The sequence below is a fragment of the Canis aureus genome, chromosome 22 (genome assembly GCF_053574225.1).
Source record: "Canis aureus isolate CA01 chromosome 22, VMU_Caureus_v.1.0, whole genome shotgun sequence".
Lineage (NCBI taxonomy): Eukaryota > Metazoa > Chordata > Mammalia > Carnivora > Canidae > Canis > Canis aureus.
In genome coordinates this window covers 35814509-35836075 of record NC_135632.1, presented here as the reverse complement: position 1 = coordinate 35836075, position 21567 = coordinate 35814509, and the positions used below count along the sequence as shown (strand labels likewise).

Genomic DNA, 21567 nt, shown 5'->3' with positions numbered 1-21567 from the left:
ATTGGTACATAAATGGGGAAAGTTACAAGTGATTCCCAGTGGCATCTGAGCAAATAATGTAACCCTAAGTATGATAGGAAAGAGTTTACTTTCTTGAGTGTCAACAAAGTTTGAGAAATCAAATTAGACCTCTCTTGTATTGCTAGAATCTTGGCATTTTAATTGTTTTCTAGAGGATTGGAAGATTTTAAATGATTTTGGTTGGCTCAATTGCTGCTGAGAAATCTATGTCATTATAGGAAAAATGAATTAGTGTTGTACTTCTGATAGGGAAGTCAAAGTCCTTATATGCATATTATTTCATATAGCTCTAAAAAGTCTCCTGGCTAAATAGGCACATAATGAGTCTGTTTATAGCTTTTGTAGGTCTCTTGACCTGCCTTGCTTTGAGTCTATTGTGTAATTTACTTCTCATTATCCAGATACAGTATCTATTTGAGTCTAAGCCAACATGGAACTTTGAGTGTTCTTAAAAGACCACAGAATACTGAATCTCTGTGTTGCATATCTTAACAGCATCTGCATAGTAAGGTAGCCACATAATTTCTAAAATTTCTCTCAGTCAACAAATTGCCTTCATGTCACTAGGAAAGCAAGGATATTTTCTGTCAAGCCTACCAGTTTCCTTATATTCCTATTAGGTCATGTGAAATAAAGAAACACTGAAACAAATTCAGTCAAATCTAATTTCTAAAAAATATTCTAAGAGGGCAGCCCAGGTGGCTCAGCGGTGTAGCGCCACCTTCAGCCCAGGGTGTAATCCTGGAGACCCAGGATGGAGTCCCACGTCAGGTTCCCTGCATGGAGCCTGCTTCTCCCTCTGCCTGTGTCTCTGCCTTTCTCTTTCTCTCTGTGTCTCTCATGAATAAATAAATAAAATCTTAAAAAAATATTCTAAGATTCTCACACCACCAGTGGGTCATCCTGCAATTCTGAGATTTGAATAGCAGTTGACTTCCAGGAAAAGATGAGAATGACAGTCCCAAGAAAGTCCTAGCAGAACATCCTGAAAGTGCTGATCTTGACCAGATGATTGTTATACTCTCCTAGTGGTACCAACTCACCATAATTGACTGCATGAGCTAATAAGGAGGCCTTGAATCTTTATCATCTTAGGAAAAAAATTGGAACTAAAATCTTACCAATGTTGGATTCATAAGGCCTATAAAAACAACAAAGATCAAGGATAATAAAGTTTATTTTAGTGTGGGTTTTCATATGGGCATATTGGGTTATGATTTAGTTCTCTGAGAAATTTTTAATGTAAAGGGTAAACTCTGATGTGTTCTGGACATGTTATTTTCATTCTGAGTTTTCCTCAAGTATGTTCTCTGAGACAGCACGGTGAGTGGGTAGGAGTACCTATTTTTACATAGACTAACTCAACAGTGCATGGTACTACACATCTGATCGGTCTGGCCAGCCTCCTAAGTTAAGTATACTGACACCATTGGAGCCTTTTGGGTTCTATAATCATGCTATAAACAGTGTGTGTGTGTGTGTGAGAGAGAGAGAGAGAGACAGACAGACAGACAGAGACAGAATGAGAAAGCAAGAGCCTGAATTCCTGTTTTTATAAGAATCTGATCCTTAGGACTCCTACTTAATATTAGTACCACTTGTTTAAAATTTCATTTGTTATTCCCAAGTAATAGTAATCAGAACAAACTCCACATTGAAAAATGATTTTAGAAGAGCCCATACTTAGTAAGGACAATGGTTTCCCCGAGAATCTAGTCTACTGATAGTTGCCCTAGAATGAAATGATGTTTGTGTAGCAAAGATATGGTTGCCTAGAATTCAGAAATTATTTTTATATCTGGGGTTGAACTTTTCATCCTACAAGTCTTTGTTACAATAATTCCATCAATAGAAATTAATAAAATAATGATGCTGTTGAGAAAAAGAAATAGTTTTGCTCTCTCATCCAGGGAAGAGCCTTCACTGGGGAAGGAAGCTTTGGAAGAGTGGATGGGACAGTGGAAGAGCTCACAGTACACCAGCATTAAACTCCTTTCCCCATTCCCCTGTTCAGAAAATTCCATTTTAGACTCTATCAGAATTCTACTTGTTGGATTAGAAAAAATAATATTAATAACAGCTGAACTTCATTTGGAAGAAGATCAGAGGGAGGTTTTGGGGCCAAGGATTAGGAATTTGAGTGGCCTTCAGAGGAGGAAGTGCCAATGAGGTAGGACTTTGTTGAGCATCTTTCCAAGAACCCTCTAATTTCCTACAGAGCCCTGCAAGGGGAGGATGTTACTGACGATCTTGTCACTGTGTATGTTGGAGGTTGGCCTTCATTTACCAAGGCAGAAGGAAAGAGCAGAGTGGTAAATGGGGGGAAGTTGCAAGGTGGACATCTTTCTGGCCTATTATACAGTTATGTTCAAGTAGATGCCTCTGTCATTGCCTAACACTATAGAGATTTCAGCTGATCATTTCCTGAAATTGTCACAATCATTCATGGTTTTATTTTATTCAAGGAAGACATTTTTATCATGGTAGACATTTTATCTGTGCTTTGAAGGAAAGGAGTAATCAACCATAGCTACATCTCTTAAACATTTACTATAGGATGAGAGTTATATGTTCATTACCTCATCCAATATCTGAGGCACATTCCCATTCTCACAGATAATAAAAAGAGAGAAGTTAGAAAACTTGCTTAAATCACCCAACTAATAGATTTACAGGGCCAGAGATAACCCATGTCTGGCTCTAGTGTTTATCTCTTCATCAACTCTCTTCATAGTATTCCCTCAGAAAGATCAATTCAGGTAAATAAAAAGGCATCCTTGAGGTCATGGGGTGCTCATAATCAAGTACTGTGTTGAATGGTTTGGATGAATCCAGTAGTTTTGTTGAGGTGGACATTTTAAGTTGGCCCATATTTCCAGGGATCTGTATCTGAACATGGCCTGCAGGGTCTTGCTTGCATCATCTGGCCATGACTCTGATTGTCTATCCTCCAGCCAACCTGTCCTTTTTTTAGTTCTTCGGTGGACATGCTCCTTTGATCACAGGTTCTTCTCTCAGTTCTTTAATGGATCATGTTTCCTTAATCACAAGACCTTTGCACATGCACGTTCCTCTGCTGGATGCCTCTTTCCCAATTTCTCTTCTTACCTAGTTAACTTCTGTCCTCTATTATATATTACCTCAATCACTGTTTTGTCATGGAAGATTTTCCTGATTGGCTGTTTCCTATGTTACTGTCTCATAGCATCATAGCTCTATCTGCTCTTTAATGATCTTATCACAATTATTAATTTATATATGTGATTCTTTGTTTAATGTGTATCTCTACCACTGGTCCCTATGGGCTTTGCCAGTATGGATAGTTTCTGATCTGGTAATTGGAGATATGGGTGAATCAGTGAGTAAATGGCCAGTATTGAAGGCATGGGGTAGCTGGGGACTTTATAAACAGTAGCAGTTAGGAAACATTCTGGCACTTATATGGGTGCTTGCGTGATGAAGACAGAGGTTGGTAGATTATTCCATTTTAATAACCTGTGGAATGAACTAGAAAGAAAAGTTTTCTGATGAGATGCACCCAGGTTCTGGGCCCCTGGCACATTTAAACTGTGGTCACAGAATCAAAAGAAAAATTCAGGTACAAGAGCTGAGGAGTCGATGAACATAGGGGCAAGAGAGAAGAGGCAGAGATTTCAAACCCAGAAAATGAGGAAGATGAGATGCCATCTGCTGTTTAGGGTATCCTCATGACTGCAAATGATGAGCTCGGTTGAGTGCAAAAGGGCCAGGTGCTGCCTACAGCTGGGAATGAATGGGCATGGCTTTGAATTTGGGAGCTACTGACACAGGTGGTAGGTGAAAACTCCGTATGGAGAGGGATGGAAAAACCTTACAACCCCTTGCAAAAGATTGGTTTCATAGGCTGTTTTTTGAGAAAACAGAGTAGTTGAGTTATGAATCCAATGTCATGTAGATAGTAAATGACAGAGCAAGAATCTAGGCGCTCAATCAGACCACATGCATTTTCCATCTGAAGGTTGACAGCTATAGGCAATAGCGCAGTCTACAGTTTTAGCATTTCTTGTATCATTCATTCTATCAAAGGAGAGATTTTTTACTGACTTTTTTTTTTGCATAATGTGCTATATGTAAAATGTCATCTGTTGTCATTTTGAATTTCTATAATACCACATGAATACTTTTATGACCACAGTTTCTGAAATAAATCCTTTCCTCTCTTCCAAATATCATCACAAACATAGGAAGAGTAAAAGAAACATTATTGCTACCACCAAAATCTTCCAAATGGCCAACAATAGTAGCTTTTGTTCTCTTTATTGAATACTTCTCAACTATCTGTATTTTTGTAGACATCGAGTTTCTGCCATTATCTACATTACATAGAGTGAGTAGAATCCTTCTGAGTACCACTCCTTAGTTTTTGCCTTTCAAAATCAATGGCATTTTTATAAAAACAAGATAATTTCTATGTAGCACTAAAACTAAATGTCAAAGGATTATTTTAGATTGTAAGTACATGAAATCTATGTGTGCTAAGATTATAGTGAGCTTCTAAAAATATTGATCTGCTATACTATTTCTACTAATTTTCTCCAATACACGCAATAGAGAAATGGGAAGATTAAAGCAAGCTTGTGAATAAGCTTACAAATAGTCTTTTTTTAAAAAAAGATTTGTTTATTCAGTCAAGAAAGAGAGAGCATGAGCGGAGGAGGAGGGGTAAAGGAAGAAGAAGAGAGAGAATCTTAAGCAGATTTCCACTGAGCATGGAGCCCAATGAGGGACTCAGTCCCAGGGCCCTGAGATCATGACCTGAGCCAAAATGAAAAGTCAGATGCTTAACTGACTGAGCCACCCTGGAGCCCTTAACCTGTGAATAGTCTTTAAATACTTTGTAAAATTTAACCTTCTACCATTTCTAATTACTACTACTGGACTGAGAGGATAGATAGATATTTAGATAGATATTAGATAGATATTTATAGAAAGATAAACAGATAGATATGCATATACAGTTGATCCTTGAACAGCATGGGTTTGAACTGCACTGGTCCATTTATACATGTTTTTTTTTTTTTTTTTTCCAGTAGATATGGTTCAGTGTTGTAAGTGTATTATTTCTTCCATATGATTTTCTCAATGACTTTTTTTGGCCTACTTTTACTTTATTGTAAGAATACAGTATATATTACATGTAACGTACAAAATATGTGTTAGTTGACTGTTTATGTTATAAGGCTTCTGATCCACAGTTGGCTATTAGTAGTTAAGTTTTAGGGGAGTCAAAAGTTATACATGGACTTTTGATTGTGCTGGGGGTTAGCAGCCCTAACCCTTACATTGTTCAAGGGTCAACTACATATCTATATACTTATCAAAAGATACAGCTCTGTAATATACAGTGATAACACAAAGTATGGATCTTTCATACTAGTTAGGAAGATATACCCTAAATACATAAGTGAATATTAAACAAAAATAGAACCCTAGTCCCCCTCACAGTCCCATTTCTACCCCAACAAGTCGAAAGAAACTATCATGAGCCAGGAGAAACTCCCCGAACCACAAGGACAATGTACATTGGTGGAAAACAACTGCTTGCAGAAAGAAGGTGGTTCATGGAACAGCTACAGCAGATGATAAAAAAACTTCAGGTTTCCTTAAAGAAGTTAGGGATAAATGACAGCTCTAGTACTGAAGAAGTGAATATGCAAAGCAAGGAGCAGTGATCCACTTTCCCAACCCTTACGTCTGGGCATCCCTGGCAGCGAACACTTTCACCATCACAGGCCAGGCTGAGACAAAGCAGCTGACAGAAATGCTATCCCGTAGCTTAAACCAGCTTGGTGCAGACAGTCTGACTAGTTTAAGAAGACTGACTGAAACTCTGCCCACATAGTCTGTGAATGGAGAAGCCCCATTGGTTACTGGAGAGGAGGGGGATGATGAAGCTCCAGATCTTGTGGAGAATTTTGATGAGGCTTCCAAGAATGAAGCAAACTGAATTGAGCCAACTTCTGAGGACAATAAAACTTGAAGAAGTTACTGGGAGCTGCTATTGTATATTCTGACTGATTTTCATGATTTTGTTCATTGATCCGATAAAATTCAGATCTCTAATATTTTTAAGGTCAAGCCCCTTGGCCACTGCAGCTCTTTTCAGTGTTTTCTTAGACACAATTCATTCTTTGCAGCTAATTAAGCTGAAGCAAAGCCTGCGAATAAAGTTTGAAGTATGGTTAATATAGTTCTTTGCCTCAAAAACAATTTTTTATTTCATTGACACTGATTTGTACACAGAAAGCAAAGTTGTTTATAGAAAGCTAATCATCGCATGTAATATGGCTGGTAATCTTTGATGAAATTTGATTAAAGATTTTAAATGATTATAAATGGCAGTATAATGTAAAAAATCAGATAATGAAAGATATGAATCAAATAAATGTAATAGAAGAGTATTAAAGAAGGAGACATATTTATCATAGTATGGTCAAGAAAGACCTTTCTGAAAACCCAGATAATATATGGTCTTAGATGCCTGATAGGAGCTTGGCTTTTATTCTTAGTATTTATTAAAAGGCTTTGTAGAATTTTAACTTTGCAAGTAGTGGTCTCTGCTCTAGTTTTTTCCAAGATCATTTTGGCTCTGGCATGGAGAATTATGTTTTGGAGGGAACGATAGAAGCAGGAGTCCTGTTTAGGAAGTGTTGCTCTGTAGCCTATGTGAGCACTTGTGGTCAATTGGAGTAGGATGGTAGTGGTTGTATTAATTTTTCATTACTGTAAAACAGATTGCTCTGAAATTTAGCAGCTGAAGACAACAAACATTTATTTTCTTACCATTTCTGAGGGCCAGGAATCCAGGAGCAGCTTTGCTATGTGGCTCTGGCTCAGGATGCCTTATGAGGTTTCAGTGAAGCTGTCAGCTCAGGCTGCATCTGAAGCTTGACTCAGAGTAGAGGGTGTATACTCACTCATGTGGCTGGCAGGTAGGCTCTGGAGTTTGGCTGGAACTGGGACTCTCATCCTCCAGGACACTCTTCTTTATCTGACCTTTTCAACAGTATAGCCTGGACTATTTTATATGGCCTAGGCAAGTATGTCTTAGCTACAACATCAAAACCACAATATATAAAAGAAAAAAAACTTAATGTCTTTGAAATTTAAAACTTCTGTTCTTTGGAAGACATTAAGAGAATTCAGACAAGCTTCAGACTGGGAGAAAATATTTGCAAATCATATAGTTCATGAAGAATTTGTATCCAAAGCTCAATCATAAGAAACCAAACAACCCAATCAAAAAATGGGCCAAATTTTGAATAGGTACCTCAGTAAAGAAGATACACAGATAGCAAACAAGTACATGAAAAATGTCCAACACTATTAGTCATTAGGGAAGTGCAAATTAAATGTATACTGAGCTATCACTACATACTTATTAGAATGGCTAATTTAAAAAAAACAGCAACTGACAACAGGGGCAGCTGAGTGGCTCAGTCGGTAGAGCATGTGACTCTTGATCTCGTGGTCATGAGTTCAAGCTCTACCTTGAACCCAGAGTTTACTTGAGGGAAAAAAATCTAAAACAAACAAACAAACAGACACAAAAACACCAAATGCTGGTGAGGATATACAAGCAACTAGAACTCATACATTTCTGGTGAGAAACCATTGGAAAATATTTTGGTTTGACGGTTTTTAAAAAACTTAGACATACATTTAGTGTATTATCCAGTAATCTCACTCCAAGGAATTCATCAAAAAGAAGTTAAAAATTATGTTTGCAAAGATTTGTATGTAAATATCATATTTACTTGGACCTCTAGTACAATCTTGAATAAGAATGGTGAGAGTGAATTATTGAAAGTTACATCTGAAACTACTGATGTACTATATTTTGGCAAGTTGAATTTAAATAAAAAAAGAAAAGAAAAGAATGGTGAGAGTGGACATTCTTGCCTTGGTCTTTTTTTCCCCCTTTTTGTGTCCTTGAGTTAATACTGTGTTGTCTTAATTATAATACATTGTAATAATTTTAATATCTTGTAGGAAACTTTGTTGTCTTTTTATCAAAATCCATGGCTCCTTTCGGTCCAATCTATTTCTGTTAAATATATTAATTTTATACTTAATTTGTGAAATTCTACCCAAAATATTTGGAGGCATTTGATTGGAATTATATAAGTTAGTTTAGGAAGAATGGCATCTATGTAATATTGAGAATTCCAATCCATGAGCTTGGACTTTTTCTTTATTAATTTTAGTCTTTTTTAATGACCATGTAACAAAATTGTATAATTTTCCCTCCATTGATCTTTCCTGTCTTTTGTCATATTATCCCTAGATTTTTGTTTCTCTGCCACTGGGCTAGTGTGTTTCCTCCTCCTCCTCCTCCTTCATCTCCAACCTCTTCCTCTTTGTCTTCATCTTCTTCAGAAGGAAAAAGAAAACAAATGTTTTTGCTTTATTTAAAAAATTCAGTTATTAAGGGCACATAAATAATGTACTTATGTGATGGTCTCTTCAACATATATAGAAATATATTAACACGATTGCCACATCTCTTACTTGTTTTCTTTTTTTAATAGGTGTAATTGACATATACCATGGTATTACTTTTAGGTGTAAAACATAATAATTTGATGTTTGCATATATTATGGAATGATCATCACAACAAATCTAATTGACAGTCAGCCTTGTTTTTGAACTTAAAGGAAAACTATTTACATTAAGTAGAAAGTTGGTTGTAGCTTTTTATAGATGCCTCTTATCAGGTTAAGGAAATGCATAGCTATTTATACTTTTCTGAAAAGAATAAATGTTGAATTTTGTCAAATCCTTTTCATACATATGGTCATATGATTTTCTTCCTTAATGTACTAATTTGGTAAACTGCACTGATAGACTTTTATTTTTTTTATTTATTTATTTTTTTGATAGACTTTTAAATGTTGAATCAGCCTTCTATTTCTGGCATGATGACCCTATGTATTATCCTTTTTATCTATGTCTAGATTTTATTTGCTTATCTATCTATCTATCTATCTATCTATATCTATCTATCTATCTATCTATCTTCATGGGGGATGTTCTGTATTTTCCTTTTTTTTTTTTTTTTAAAGATTTCTTATTCACGAGAGACAGAGAGAGAGAGAGAGAGAGAGAGAGAGTGAGAGAGAGAGGCAGAGGCACAGGCAGAGGGAGAAGTAAGCTCCATTTAGGGAGTCCGACATGGGACTTGATCCCAGGTCTCCAGGATCCCACCCCTGGCTGAAGGCGGCGCTAAACCGCTGAGCCACTGGGGCTGCCCTTCCTTTTCTTTTAATGTCTTTGGCTTTGGTCTCAGAGTAATGTTGGCTTTATAAAATGAGTTGGGAAGTGTTCTCTTATATCTTTTGGTATAGTTTATGTAGAATTGATATTTATTCCTTAAATATTTGGTAGAATTTGTTATTGAAATGATCTGGGCCTCATTTTCCTTTGTTAGGAGTATTAGGTTTTGATAAGGATTTGATAAGGATTTGGCCTTAGAATTAAGTAACGCCAGATTCACATCTGACTGTTAATTTCTCCTTGTAAGACCTTGGGCAAGTTACTCAATCTCTAAGTAAACTGAGCCTTAATTTTTATCATTTATAAAGTGGGTGACTGCAAAGACTGAATAATGATACCATCAGTTGTTTAACTTGTATTATCCTGCATTTACAAATGTTAATTGACTCAGATTTTATTATTGTACCATACTATTTACTACTATTGGCTATTATAATCCTTATTTTAGAGGTAAGAAAACTACCGCAAAAGGAGATTAAATAACTTGCTCAGAGTTACTCTGGTAGTACATGATGGAGCAAGGATTTGAATGGAGGCTGGTTCCCAAGTTCTTGCTTTTAAGTGCTAAGCTGCACTAGCCATAATAATACCTGTCTTTCAGGATTGCTAGTAGTATTCAATTAGGCAATTCATGTAAGCAGCTGAATTTGTGTTATTTCAAAGTTGTTGTTTAGTAAATGAGTATTTTTTATTAATAATGTGAATTACTATTGGTTTGAAGTCTTTGGAATATTTTCAACCTGAAGGATATAATAGTATAGATACATTATCAAATACTCTTATTAAGGCTCACTGCAGTGAAATTCCCTAAATATTTGGTGCACTGTACATAGTGATATTGTGAACACGAAATCTTATTAGGCATAGTCCCTTAAATTCTTGCCCTGGTTCCACACTTTTTGCATAATCCTGGTAATTAAATCTCTCCAAGCGTAGGTAAGTCTGCATAGTGAGGCTATGAAGAATATCTGTTTCCATCATTCACTTTGACCTAAGTTGTTGAGTGGTTTAAAGAAGAGAAGTATCTAAAATTGCTTTGAAAAGTACAGGTAGTGTCATGTTAAACATAAGTATTTGGTGTTCTAAGTTAAAAATCAAAATCCTTTGTTGGTATGTAAATATTTTAGATGATTCTGAATATCATTATTTACTGTGACTTAGTACAATTAGATGCTGTTTAGTATCAGATTTCAGGTCTCCGTGGTGGTTATTTAGGCTTACCTTATTTTAGTTTCTTTTCTTTTTTTTTTGTTTTCTGTCCAGCTGAGATGATGCCTGGCATATGCTAAAATGTCAGATTCATTTTATTTATTTGAAAATTATAAAGATAACCTAAAAAGTAGAATCACTAGTTCAATAAGTACTTTGCCCTACTGTTTAGTCAGCAAGACTTATTTTAGTTTTTTGGTGCTAAATCTTATTATCTCAAAATATATAGCATAACGGCCTGTAGTATGTATGTTATTAATTAAGACTGAGAATGGTGTGGAAGATTGGCACATGGTGCGTTTTGACAGAAGGTTAAACAGCTTTCTGTTGTGAACTTCAATAGTTATTGTATGGAATGTCAAAAGCTAAGGAACCACAATAATAATAATATTGCATTTTTTTGTGAATTATAGCTGACTTTGGGCTGGCAAAGCAAAAACAAGAAAACAGTAAACTCACGTCTGTTGTTGGAACAATCCTGTATTCCTGGTAAGAACAATTATTTTATGATTCTCAAACATCATACCTGATTGGGGCTTTAGTTTAGTGTCTTGACTCGCAAAAGAAAGATGACTATAGGTAAAGGAGCTTATTTAATGTTTTCCTCAATTACCCAGATAATACATATGTACACAGGTATACATTATTTTTTTTTTACAAGTATACATTATTATGTGAGTTTGAAATAACAACAAAAAATCATCTTTAAGGTAACTCTGTCCATCCTGGGAACTACTTTCATTCCTCATAAATTGCAATGATCCTTGGCACATAGTAGATGTGCAATTGTTGTTGAAGGATCTGCGAATGAACTAGTAGACTCGCTATTCACTGTGACACTTGGAATATCTTACTGTACCTACTTGAAAAATGCCTATTTTTCTCTTGTCTGCCTGTAAGCATTCAAGAGCAAGAGAAAGGTTTGTGTGTGTGTGTGTGTGTGTGTGTACTAATATGCATATCCTGGCACCTGGAAAAAAAATAGGTGCTGCTGGATACATTTTATTGTGTGAATGAATAAATGCTGACAAAGATAGTTAGACATATGTTTATGAAGTTGGTTGCTTCTTGGGTAAATGAGTGTTTACATTTTGATGAATTGAAACACTTGTAACTCATTTAATATGCTTTGAGGGTTCCTTTATAATCCATTAATTATTAGGCCATTAGAATCTCCTTTTGCTGATCACATCTCACTTGTCTGAATCTTTTCAAATTAGCAAGCAGATACAGTCATCAGTAGACATAACAGATTCAGGGAAATATTCCCAAAACTTATTCAGCAGGTCAAGCAATCTAGATACTTCTAACTTCTTTTTTAATCTACTCTGTTGTTGTGCAGTTGAGTCCTGGGGATAGGATTCAGAATAAATCTTCTCAAGGGAGAATGGAAAGTCTCTGTAAATAACAGTCTCATTTAAAAAATTCCTTTCCTACAAGAATGTTCAGAACAGTGTCAGGGTTCCTACCAGGGTTCTGACACTGTTGGCTAGTTATTATCTTAAGTTTTAATTATTCCAAATTTAAGACATTCCATAATAATTTGAGTGACATGTCCAGTTCCTTTTGAATTTTCTATATTCTCGTTTTCTGAGTTTGTTAATTGGACAAAAATAAAGCAGATATATTTCATGGTCCTTCCTTGCTCTGGGTCTCATACCTCTTGCCTTTTTTTAAATTGCCTTTTTTAGCTATCCTCAAAGTGTTTCCCACCAGATTCTGTAATCTTTGTATAATCTCGAACTTCTCTGAGCCTATTAGTGTGCACGTTGAATGCCTGTCCCTGCACTCCAGGGACCCAAGAATTTGATGAGTCTGGTGTTCCCGTGTCTTTTGCTATTTCCTTTTGCCTTGGTTCCTTGGCTATTTCCTTACTTAATGGAAGAAAGTTCTCTTGATCAACTGTTGTAGGAAGTACCTCAGAGAATTCTTTATTCTGTATCTCAGCTGTTAGATAAATGGTTTGTGCACACTGGACTGATTGTGTTAGAACAGAAGGTCAATAAAAGTTCCTTTCCTTCCTCTGATTTGATTCATTATGAGGCAGGTCATTGTTATCCTTCTCATGGAAAATTATCTCCAATTATGGTCCTTGGTTCCGTTTTTTATTTGTATGTCTTACTTCAATTCCAGAGTCTAAGTCTGCATACTATATTCAACTGTGTTTTCAGAACAGATTTTAGAGTTTGAAGCTCTGAGAATCATTTTAGGCTCATTCTTCATGGAACACTTATTCGTGATTTCTGGATAATAAGCAAGTATGAGCTCATATGAATGGAAAACTTTGATGAATCCTGGAATGGGAATTCTTTGAGACTCTATTGCTTAGTGTAATCCCATCCACATTATGACATTAGATAATTTAAAGCAAAGCTGGGGAAGTTTCCACTGGACGGATCAAAATAAACCTGTAGGTAAACTTGGACAAGCAGAGATAAAGTGAAGCAATCCCAACCATTGATTGTACCTCTTACATTCTTTTTTTTTTTTTTGAAAGATTATTTTATTTATTTATTCATGAGAAACACAGAGAGAGAGAGAGAGACAGAGACATAGACAGAGGGAGAAGCAGGCTCCATGCAGAGAGCCTGATGTGGGACTCAGTCCGGGGACTCCAGGATCACACCCTGAGCCGAAGGCAGACACTCAACTCCTGAGCCACCCAGGTGTCCCTACCTCTTACATTCTTAAAAATGCTGTAATAAACTCAGAACTCTTAAATGGCTTAAAACACTTCAGGAGCTTCCAGTTGCTCATTATTTAAAGACCAAGTCCTCAGTGTGCTACAAGCCCGCAACCCTGCATGCTGTAGCCCCTACCAAGTCATTGTTTTTACTTTAGCCCTGACCTTACTCTATTGGTTTCTAGCTGTTGCATCTGTGTTCCCACTGACCACATGGCTTTGGCACATGCTGCTACTCCCTTTGCCTGGAATACTCTTTTTTCCCACTGGCCATCTGGTTAACTTTCTCATCCTCTACCACTCAGCTGGAGTGTAGTCTCCTCAGGTGAAATCCCCTAGCCGACACTTATTTCCCCTGGTCTACAGACTCCGTGCACTTTTCTTTCATTTGGTGGAACTTTTCATTTATTTTGTGTTATGCTCAGATGGTTTTGTGCATCATTATTCTCAGCACTGAGCTGAGGTATTTTACAGGTTCACAAGAAGTATTTACTATATGAATGATCTAATACTTACATGGTTACAAACAGTACCTGACACAATGAACTATAAAGAAAATTGCTTCTTTTGGGCAGCCTGGGTGGCTCAGCGGTTTAGCGCTGCCTTCAGCCCAGGGTGTGATCCTGGAGACCTGGGATCAAGTCCCACATTGGGCTCCCTGCATGGAGCCTGCTTCTCTCTCTGCCTGTGTCTCTGCCTCTCTCTGTCTCTCTCATGAATAAATAAATAAAATCTTAAAAAAAAAATTGCCTCTTTTGACTATAACAAACTTTTAATCCATCACTTTTTCCCTTTGCTGTTTCTTCAGGTCTTCAAAATGTTCCTGCATGATTTCTCTTTCTCCAGCTATCAATAGAGTTTCCTTACTTTCTTTACTTCCATATGGCATCTGCTTTACTGTTTTTATTAAGATTTTATTTATTTATGGGGACGTCTGGGTGGCTCAGCAGTTGAGCATCTGCCTTCAGCTCAGGGCGTGATCTGCGTCTGGGGATCGAATCCCACATCGGACTCCCTGTAGGAAGCTTGCTTCTCCCTCTGCCTGTGTCGGCCTCTCTCTCTGTGTCTCTCATGAATATATAAATAAAATCTTTTAAAAATTTTATTTATTTATTTATTTATTTATTTATTTATTTATTTATTTATTTGAGAGAGAGAGTGAGAGTGAATGAGTGAGAGAGCAGGAAGGGGGAGAAGGGGGGGACAGAAGCAGACTCCTCACTGAGCAGAGAACCCAACTCAGGGCTCCATCCTGGGACCCCCGGATCATGACCTGAGCTGAAGGCAGATGCTTAACAGATTGAGCCGCCCAGGCGCCCCTGGTATCTGCTTTCATGCCACTTCTGGAGGGAGGTTCCCTGATCATCTGCCCCAAACAGCAGCCTCCTCAGACTCTATCCCTTTCTCTTGCTTTATATTTCCATAGCACCTGCCTCTCTCTGACACTATGTTACATCTTCATCGGTTTGTGTATATCTCTCCCACTAATACACAGACTCCATGTCTGTAGGGCTCTCCTCTGTTCTGTTCACTGTTGTTTCCCTGGGGCCTGAAGGAGCACACTGACAGAATTCTAATAAATATTTTGAATTATTAAAGTGAAAAAAAGTTTTTTAAAAAAGTGAAAATGAGTCATTCTGGGCTTTTTTCTTTGTCTGAAAATGCCATCTTTAAACTTTATTAAGTAATTGGGAAAAATGGGCAAATGTACATATTTAAAATACACCACACAACGATTTGATTCATATATACATTGTGGGATGATTATTGAGGTCAGGATATTAACACATTCATCTACATAGTTAACTTTTTTCTTTTGTGTTCTTGCAACATTGCAAGAAGATCTACCCTCAGCAACTTTTAAGCACACAAAACCATATTATTAATTGCAGGCACCTTGCTGTACCTTAGATCTGAGGAACTCTTTTCTTATAACTGAAAGTTTGTGTCCTTTGATCTGCATCTCCCCATCTCTCCCTCCCCCTAGCCCTGGGCAGTCATCACTCTGCTCTGTTTCTATGAAATAATTTTTTTTTGTCTTTGTCTATGTGACTTATTTTACTTAGCATAATATCCCCTAGCTTCATCTATGTTGTTTGCAAATGGCAGGGTTTTCTTCTTCTTAATGGCTAAATAATATTCCATTATATGAATATCCCACATTCTATATTTTAGTATAATGAAAAATCCATGTGTGTTTTTATCAGGGTCTGAAGCTGAGCATATCTCTGAATTTTTCCTTTTTAAAAAGATTTTATTTATTTATTCATGAGAGACACACAGAAAGGCAGAGACATAGGCAGAAAGAGAAGCAGGCTCCCTGTAGGGAACCCGACGCAGGACTTAATCCCAGGACTCTAGGATCACGCCTTGAGCCAAAGGTAGATGCTCAACTACTGAGCCACGCAGGCATCCCTCTTTGAATTTTTCTGACTTTTGTCTTCACAAACCTAAAGGGAACATTTTTAGTTTGGAACAATATCTTGGTGACACGGTCTGCTATATTTTTCCTATTTATTTACTTTATATCTTTCATAGTTACCAGAATAGTGAATAATGGAATCATATAGGATATTATCATTTTAAAAAAATAAAATGTGGAATGATTACATGTTATTGAGACAAGTATTCTCCCACAATTGACAAATTGGTCCTGAGGAAAATTTCTAAGGAGGAATTTTAAAGAATAAGAGCATAATTGGAAAAAGGATGTGATATTGACAGGTAGATTGGTAGGGTCATTATTAAGAGCATAGGCTCTGGAATCAGACTGCCTGGGTTTAAGTTTTGGGTCTACTGTTGAGGATTATAAATTATTGAATTTCTCTGTGCCTCAATTTCCTCATCTGTAATCTGAGATTATTAATAGGGCCCACCTTCTAGAATTGTTGTCAGATTAAGTGCAGTGGTACATATTGAGTGCTTGGAACAATGCCTGGCTCGCATATGGTAAGCACTCATTAGATCACAGTGGTTGGTATTTGCTAATGTGAGTCTAAAATTTTGAAAGGATCATGCCCATTTGAATTATAGATTGTATTGTATCTAAGAATCAGATTCATTTCTTAATAATTATAATGGAGAAGAATTACTTATGCTGTATTTATTTATAGTTCGTTCTCCCTCTCCATCTCTATGTTTGGTCCCTGAGTGGCTTCTTTGGTTACTAGGAGGGGCCAGGATTTTTCTAGCAGCTGGTGAGTGTGAAAAGGAAGGAGTATATGTTTAGCATGCAAAGACAGGGAACCTGGAGGAACAGAAATTTCCGTAGAGGGGCCTTGAGCAGGTGGGATATGGGGATGCTTTTACCTGTAATTACATTTATTTATGGCTTCTCTGTGGCCTAGCAGGCTAAGATATACCTGGATGATATATTATATCACCCCTTCCCTTTCTGTCCACAGACCCTCCAAGGCTCTAAAAATACACACACACACACACACACACACACAAGGAAGGGAGAGTGGGAGAGATAGAGTGAGAGAACTGTTTTATTATCTGCTTAGGTGAAGTAGGAGTGGATTTTGAACAAATTCAAGATTTATTTACACAGGGGTGCCTGGGTGGCTCAGTGGTTGAGTGTCTGCCTTTGGCTTAGGTCGTGATCCCCAGGTCCTGGGATTGAGTCCTGCATTGGGCTTCCCGCAGGTAGCCTTCTCCCTTTGCCTATGTCTCTCCTCTCTATGGGTCTCTCATGAATAAATAAATAAAATCTTACAAAAAAAGATTTATTTACACAAATTGAACTCTAAATACATCTTAAGACTCAGTGGATTAGGCCACATGGCCTCATGAATTTGAATGGAAGCTACAAAATAGAAACTACTAGAGAGCATCTACTAATAATGTTCCACCCCATAATGTCTATCATTATCTTGCCAACCACACATTTTTGTTTAATTTTATTTATCTAACACACAAATGGAGTTTACTCAGTGGCAGACACCGTTTTAAGTGTTCTGCAAATGTTAAGCCATTTGATCTTCCAACCTCTTTTAAAATAGGTGTGACTGTCTTCAGTAATCTTTGGGGAGGTTAAATGATCCTGCCTAGTGTTACAGCCAGGAAGTGGAAAAGCCTTGGATTTAAATTCAGACAGCCTGACTGCAAGAGTGTATGTTCTTAATCTCTCTGCTGTGCTGCCTGCTAACGGGTCAGTCACTGGTAGACTGAACTCCTGTGTCAAGAATGAGAATTATTGTACTCTGACTGATGTCTACTTTAGGAACATTGTGATTTGTTCTTTAGAATACATACCTTCTAGGTAGCCTTCATCATATATATGTTTGACAAGTTTTATTTTGAATTGAATATTAAAAATTCTTGTTTTATATTTTTTTCTAATTTTCACAGGTGTTTTCTCATTATTCAACACTCTTGAAACAATTTTAGATAAGTTTTGGATACTGATAACAGATTTAATGTCCAGAGACATTCTGAATTCTAACTGAAAAGTTGTGGTGTTTCTAGGAAAGAAAAAAAAATCAAGTTAAGAACATCTATAGTTTTTTATATAAAGCTATAGTGTCTTTGATTCTACTGACATCACAGGAAATGTATGAATGGGGACCAATACATTATAGGACACAGGATATGGCTAGTTTTCATTTTACATGTCTAGCAATGTGAAACACTTGGCCTAACCTAGATTAGGAGTTTGAATATAGATACATAATGTGATGTACATTATGGATTTTTCAGAGTCTAATTTGTTCTGAACTCCTCGACAGCACAAACAGCAAGGACGGGAGTTCTCTGATGATGATTTTGTCAGTGGAAGTCCTTACTTCTTTATCGATGGGTAATTCCAAGTCACATATCTTCAATTTCTACAGCTCTTTTCCTTACCTTTTTTTATAGTCCTTATTTTAACAAGTAAACATGGGTCTGTAAGCAATGGATGTCTTTCTCTACATTTGCCTGAGTTATTTGTCTAGTTTGCCTCTTTAAACATTTGATATGCAAGTCATTACGTTGAATACTCCACCTTTCCTATTGGAAGTAGATATGAGAGGGAATACAGCATGATCAGATGTCTTACTTTAAGGGATTACAGTATGATCAGATGTCTTACTTTAATATGTTTTTCTGAGAGAGGGGTGGTTTGACCAAAAGAAATGCCCTCCTGTTCTTAAACACAAATTAACTTATTGAATAATTAAGTAATTAGATGATTTATTTGATGATGAGAAAATGTATGCTTTGGTTATCTACTATTATAGAACAGATCATCCCCAAATTTAATTACTTAACAGCAGTTTATATGAATGTGCTATGAAGTTCCTCTGTTGGTTCCATTGGGCTCACTTATGTGGATACATTCAACTGAAGTATTGTCTCGTTCAGGAGGTCCAAGACAGCCTCACATATCTGACAGTGAGTGTTGATTCTTGACGAGGGCCTCTTGAATCTGTTCCAGGTAGCCTTTTGTTTATGTGACTGTGATAGAGTGGCATTCCGAGAGGCCTCCCCTGAATCATCTCACACTTACACTGGCCCATGCTGAAAATTGCAGGAATCCTCTTCCTCCTGCAATGTTTCTCTAGCGCCATCTGCAGAGAAGCTTAACATTGTGCTCACTTTGTAGGAGAAATACTTAAAGAAATGCCATTGTTTATTGAAGGGTGGATTAGGAGGAGCTAGGAGGCACTAAATCCATAGCTAAGACTTCAAGTCCAACGTTTGGCTCAGCATCCCTGAGGATGGGGCATTAGTAGAATAGGTCCACACTACTGCCATGGCATGGTCAATGCCTTTATTTCCTCCATATAATACAAGGCAATTTATTTCTCTGTACTTCAAGCACTGGTACATCTCCAGTTTGTGAAAATGAAATCCTCCTTCAGTTTAATTCTTAACAGATTCAGCATATTTAGAGGAGAGCAGGAGCTGTGATTTGGCTGGGTTGGGATTTATGTTGGAATAGTGGGAGAGCTGGAATTTTCCTCTTGGCTTTTTGGAGCTACTGGGTATCTCAGCCTGGCAGTCACTTAGTGGAAATACTATATTTCAGAAGATCTGCAGAATGAAACTGTTCATCAGTTCACCTGTTTCTTATGTAAAAAGCTCAGCACTTGTCAGGAGCAGATCACTCAGTTCTTTCCCATGAGGAGAATTCAACTTAATTTGGGGAGACACATACACACACAGGAATAGAATGATCAGGGATTAGTAAGCCGCCCAGTGCTTATATGAGCCTCTCTGGCAGGTGCACAGAGAAAGTCCCTAGGAACGGATAGAAAGCTATGGGGAGAATGGGGGACCAGCCAGTGCTGCAGAACTTGAGGGACAGACCCACAGGCATGGAGTAGGCACTATATACTCTTCTGTGTAATGATTGTGCCATGGTCTATACACTGTGCAGGGTTTATACAAAATGAGTTATATTTTCCTCCCATTCAGAGGCTATGACAGGATTTGCTTGGAAGCAAGTCTGGCTGACTGATCAAAGGTCAGAAGAGGGGATCCCTGGGTGGCGCAGTGGTTTAGCGCTTGCCTTTGGCCCAGGGTGTGATCCTGGAGACTCAGGATCGAATCCCACATCGGGCTCCCGGTGCATGGAGCCTGCTTCTCCCTCTGCCTATGTCTCTGCCTCTCTCTCTCTCTCTCTCTGTGAGACTATCATAAATAAATAAAAAATTTTTAAAAAAAAGGTCAGAAGAGAAGAAGAGAAAAGAGAACAGTGATGAGGGTATATAAAGAAAGGAAACTGTGGGAGAAGTGAGAGGATTTAAACAGTGGGGAAAGATGAAGGTCAAATTTGAGATCAGAGGTAGAGTAATTAAAGGAACATTTTAGTTATTTTGCAGTGCTACATTCAACCTGTCTTATTCTTATGAATATATTACTCAATGACTGTACTAATCATATAGCCCTTTACATCAATTTATTTCATAACTTATTTAGTTGATATTGCTCTGTACTATTATTACATTTTAAACTTGATATTAATTATTGATTTTTAATCTTAGCATTTTGGAATGCTCATAAGAATCCTAGGATAGCACAATGCCAATAAAAGAAAACCTCTTTTGAAGTGGCAGATATTGTTTTCTCTAAAATAGTAGGATGATAGTTACAAGTCCAGTATTTTGAAATTCAAGCTGCCCTTTAGGGAAGGAATCTTCATAAAAATACACATAACAACAAAACAATGAACTGTCAATCTGTGGCAACATTATGATCTATAATCAAATGACAAAATAAAATTTTGAATATGTGAACTATAAGGAACTTTGATACATATTGGTAACACTCAACCATTTCAAAGCCTGATTTTCACAGAAAGAAATATTTGCAGGATCCACACATTTAATGGGTTAATTCTGAAGATTTATATATATTACCTAATCTCGTTTTAGTGTTCTAGGGTTTCAAGAAAACCTTATCTATTTCCCATAAAGCGTTTGCCTCTCAGTCTACCCAGATCACCTTACCTTATTTAATCTAAATTTATCTCCAATTTTTATAACAAAGCCTGCTTCATCTATAAACTTTGTAAACTGTGGTCCAAATCGTAGCAGTGAGAGTAGTTAGTAATGAGATGTCACTGGGTTTGCTTGCAGGGCTGTCCTCTCTAAGGAGCCAATAGAGGGAAGCCTGGACGGCTCAGTGGTTGAACATCTGCCTTTGACTCAGGGTGTGATCCTGGAGACCCGGGATGGAGTCCCAGGTCGGGTTCCCTGCATGGAGCCTGCTTCTCCCTCTGCCTGTGTCTCTGCCTCTCTCTCTCATGAATAAATAAATAAAATCTTAAAAAAAAAAAAAAAAAAAAGGAGCCAATAGAATGTAGTGCAGACTCTAGGCTGGACAGCCGAGGTTTCCTCCTGGCTCTACACCTTCCTAACTTACTATTTCTGGGTCTCATTTTCTTTATCAGAAATGGCAGAGCTGTGATAGTGATACTTCCTTATATGCATAAGGTTGTGGTGAGGATTGAAAAGATAGATGATAGATATATAGGTAGATAGAAAAATAGAGATAAGTAGATTGCACTAGCATTTGGAGTATAGCAGGGATCCAGAATATATTAGCTGAGAGCAACAGCTTTATTTCCTAATATTTAGGAAAATATTTCCTCCCCCCATTCCACTTCAGGTACTATGCCAAGTGGTTTAGTTAAGTCCCATTGCATAGAGATCTTGCCTCTCTGGCCTGTTTGGGCTGCCCAGACTTGGTGTTTCTCCCAAGGTAGGTCAATTCTAGCATTCCCACTCCTGTTGGGAAGATGGCAGGAGTGGGAGTTTTCTTTTCATTGAAGCTGATCCAATTGGAATTCTTTCCTGACAATGTGTTTAGCTGGGACTCCTCGGTAAAGAAAGGAAGCTGGCATCAAAAA

General features: G+C 37.3%; 1 protein-coding gene and 1 pseudogene across 16 annotated transcripts in view; both read left to right on the top strand.

Annotated features, from left to right (window-relative positions):
- NEK10 (NIMA related kinase 10) overlaps positions 1-21567 on the top strand; it is a 233913-nt gene that overhangs the window by 81108 nt on the left and 131238 nt on the right. For 15 of the 16 annotated variants that reach the window (XR_013361388.1, XM_077865476.1, XM_077865473.1 and 12 more), the window contains one exon: positions 10960-11035. Coding sequence is in view for 15 of the 16 variants with exons in the window: in XM_077865476.1 (XP_077721602.1) it covers positions 10960-11035 (76 nt within the window). In the remaining variant the exon portion in view is untranslated. Of the gene's footprint in view, positions 1-10959; positions 11036-20794; positions 20985-21567 lie in introns of those variants that run through there. The other variant, XM_077865478.1, reaches the window with a different exon arrangement.
- On the top strand, positions 5577-6206 carry LOC144293590 (transcription factor BTF3 pseudogene; annotated as a pseudogene).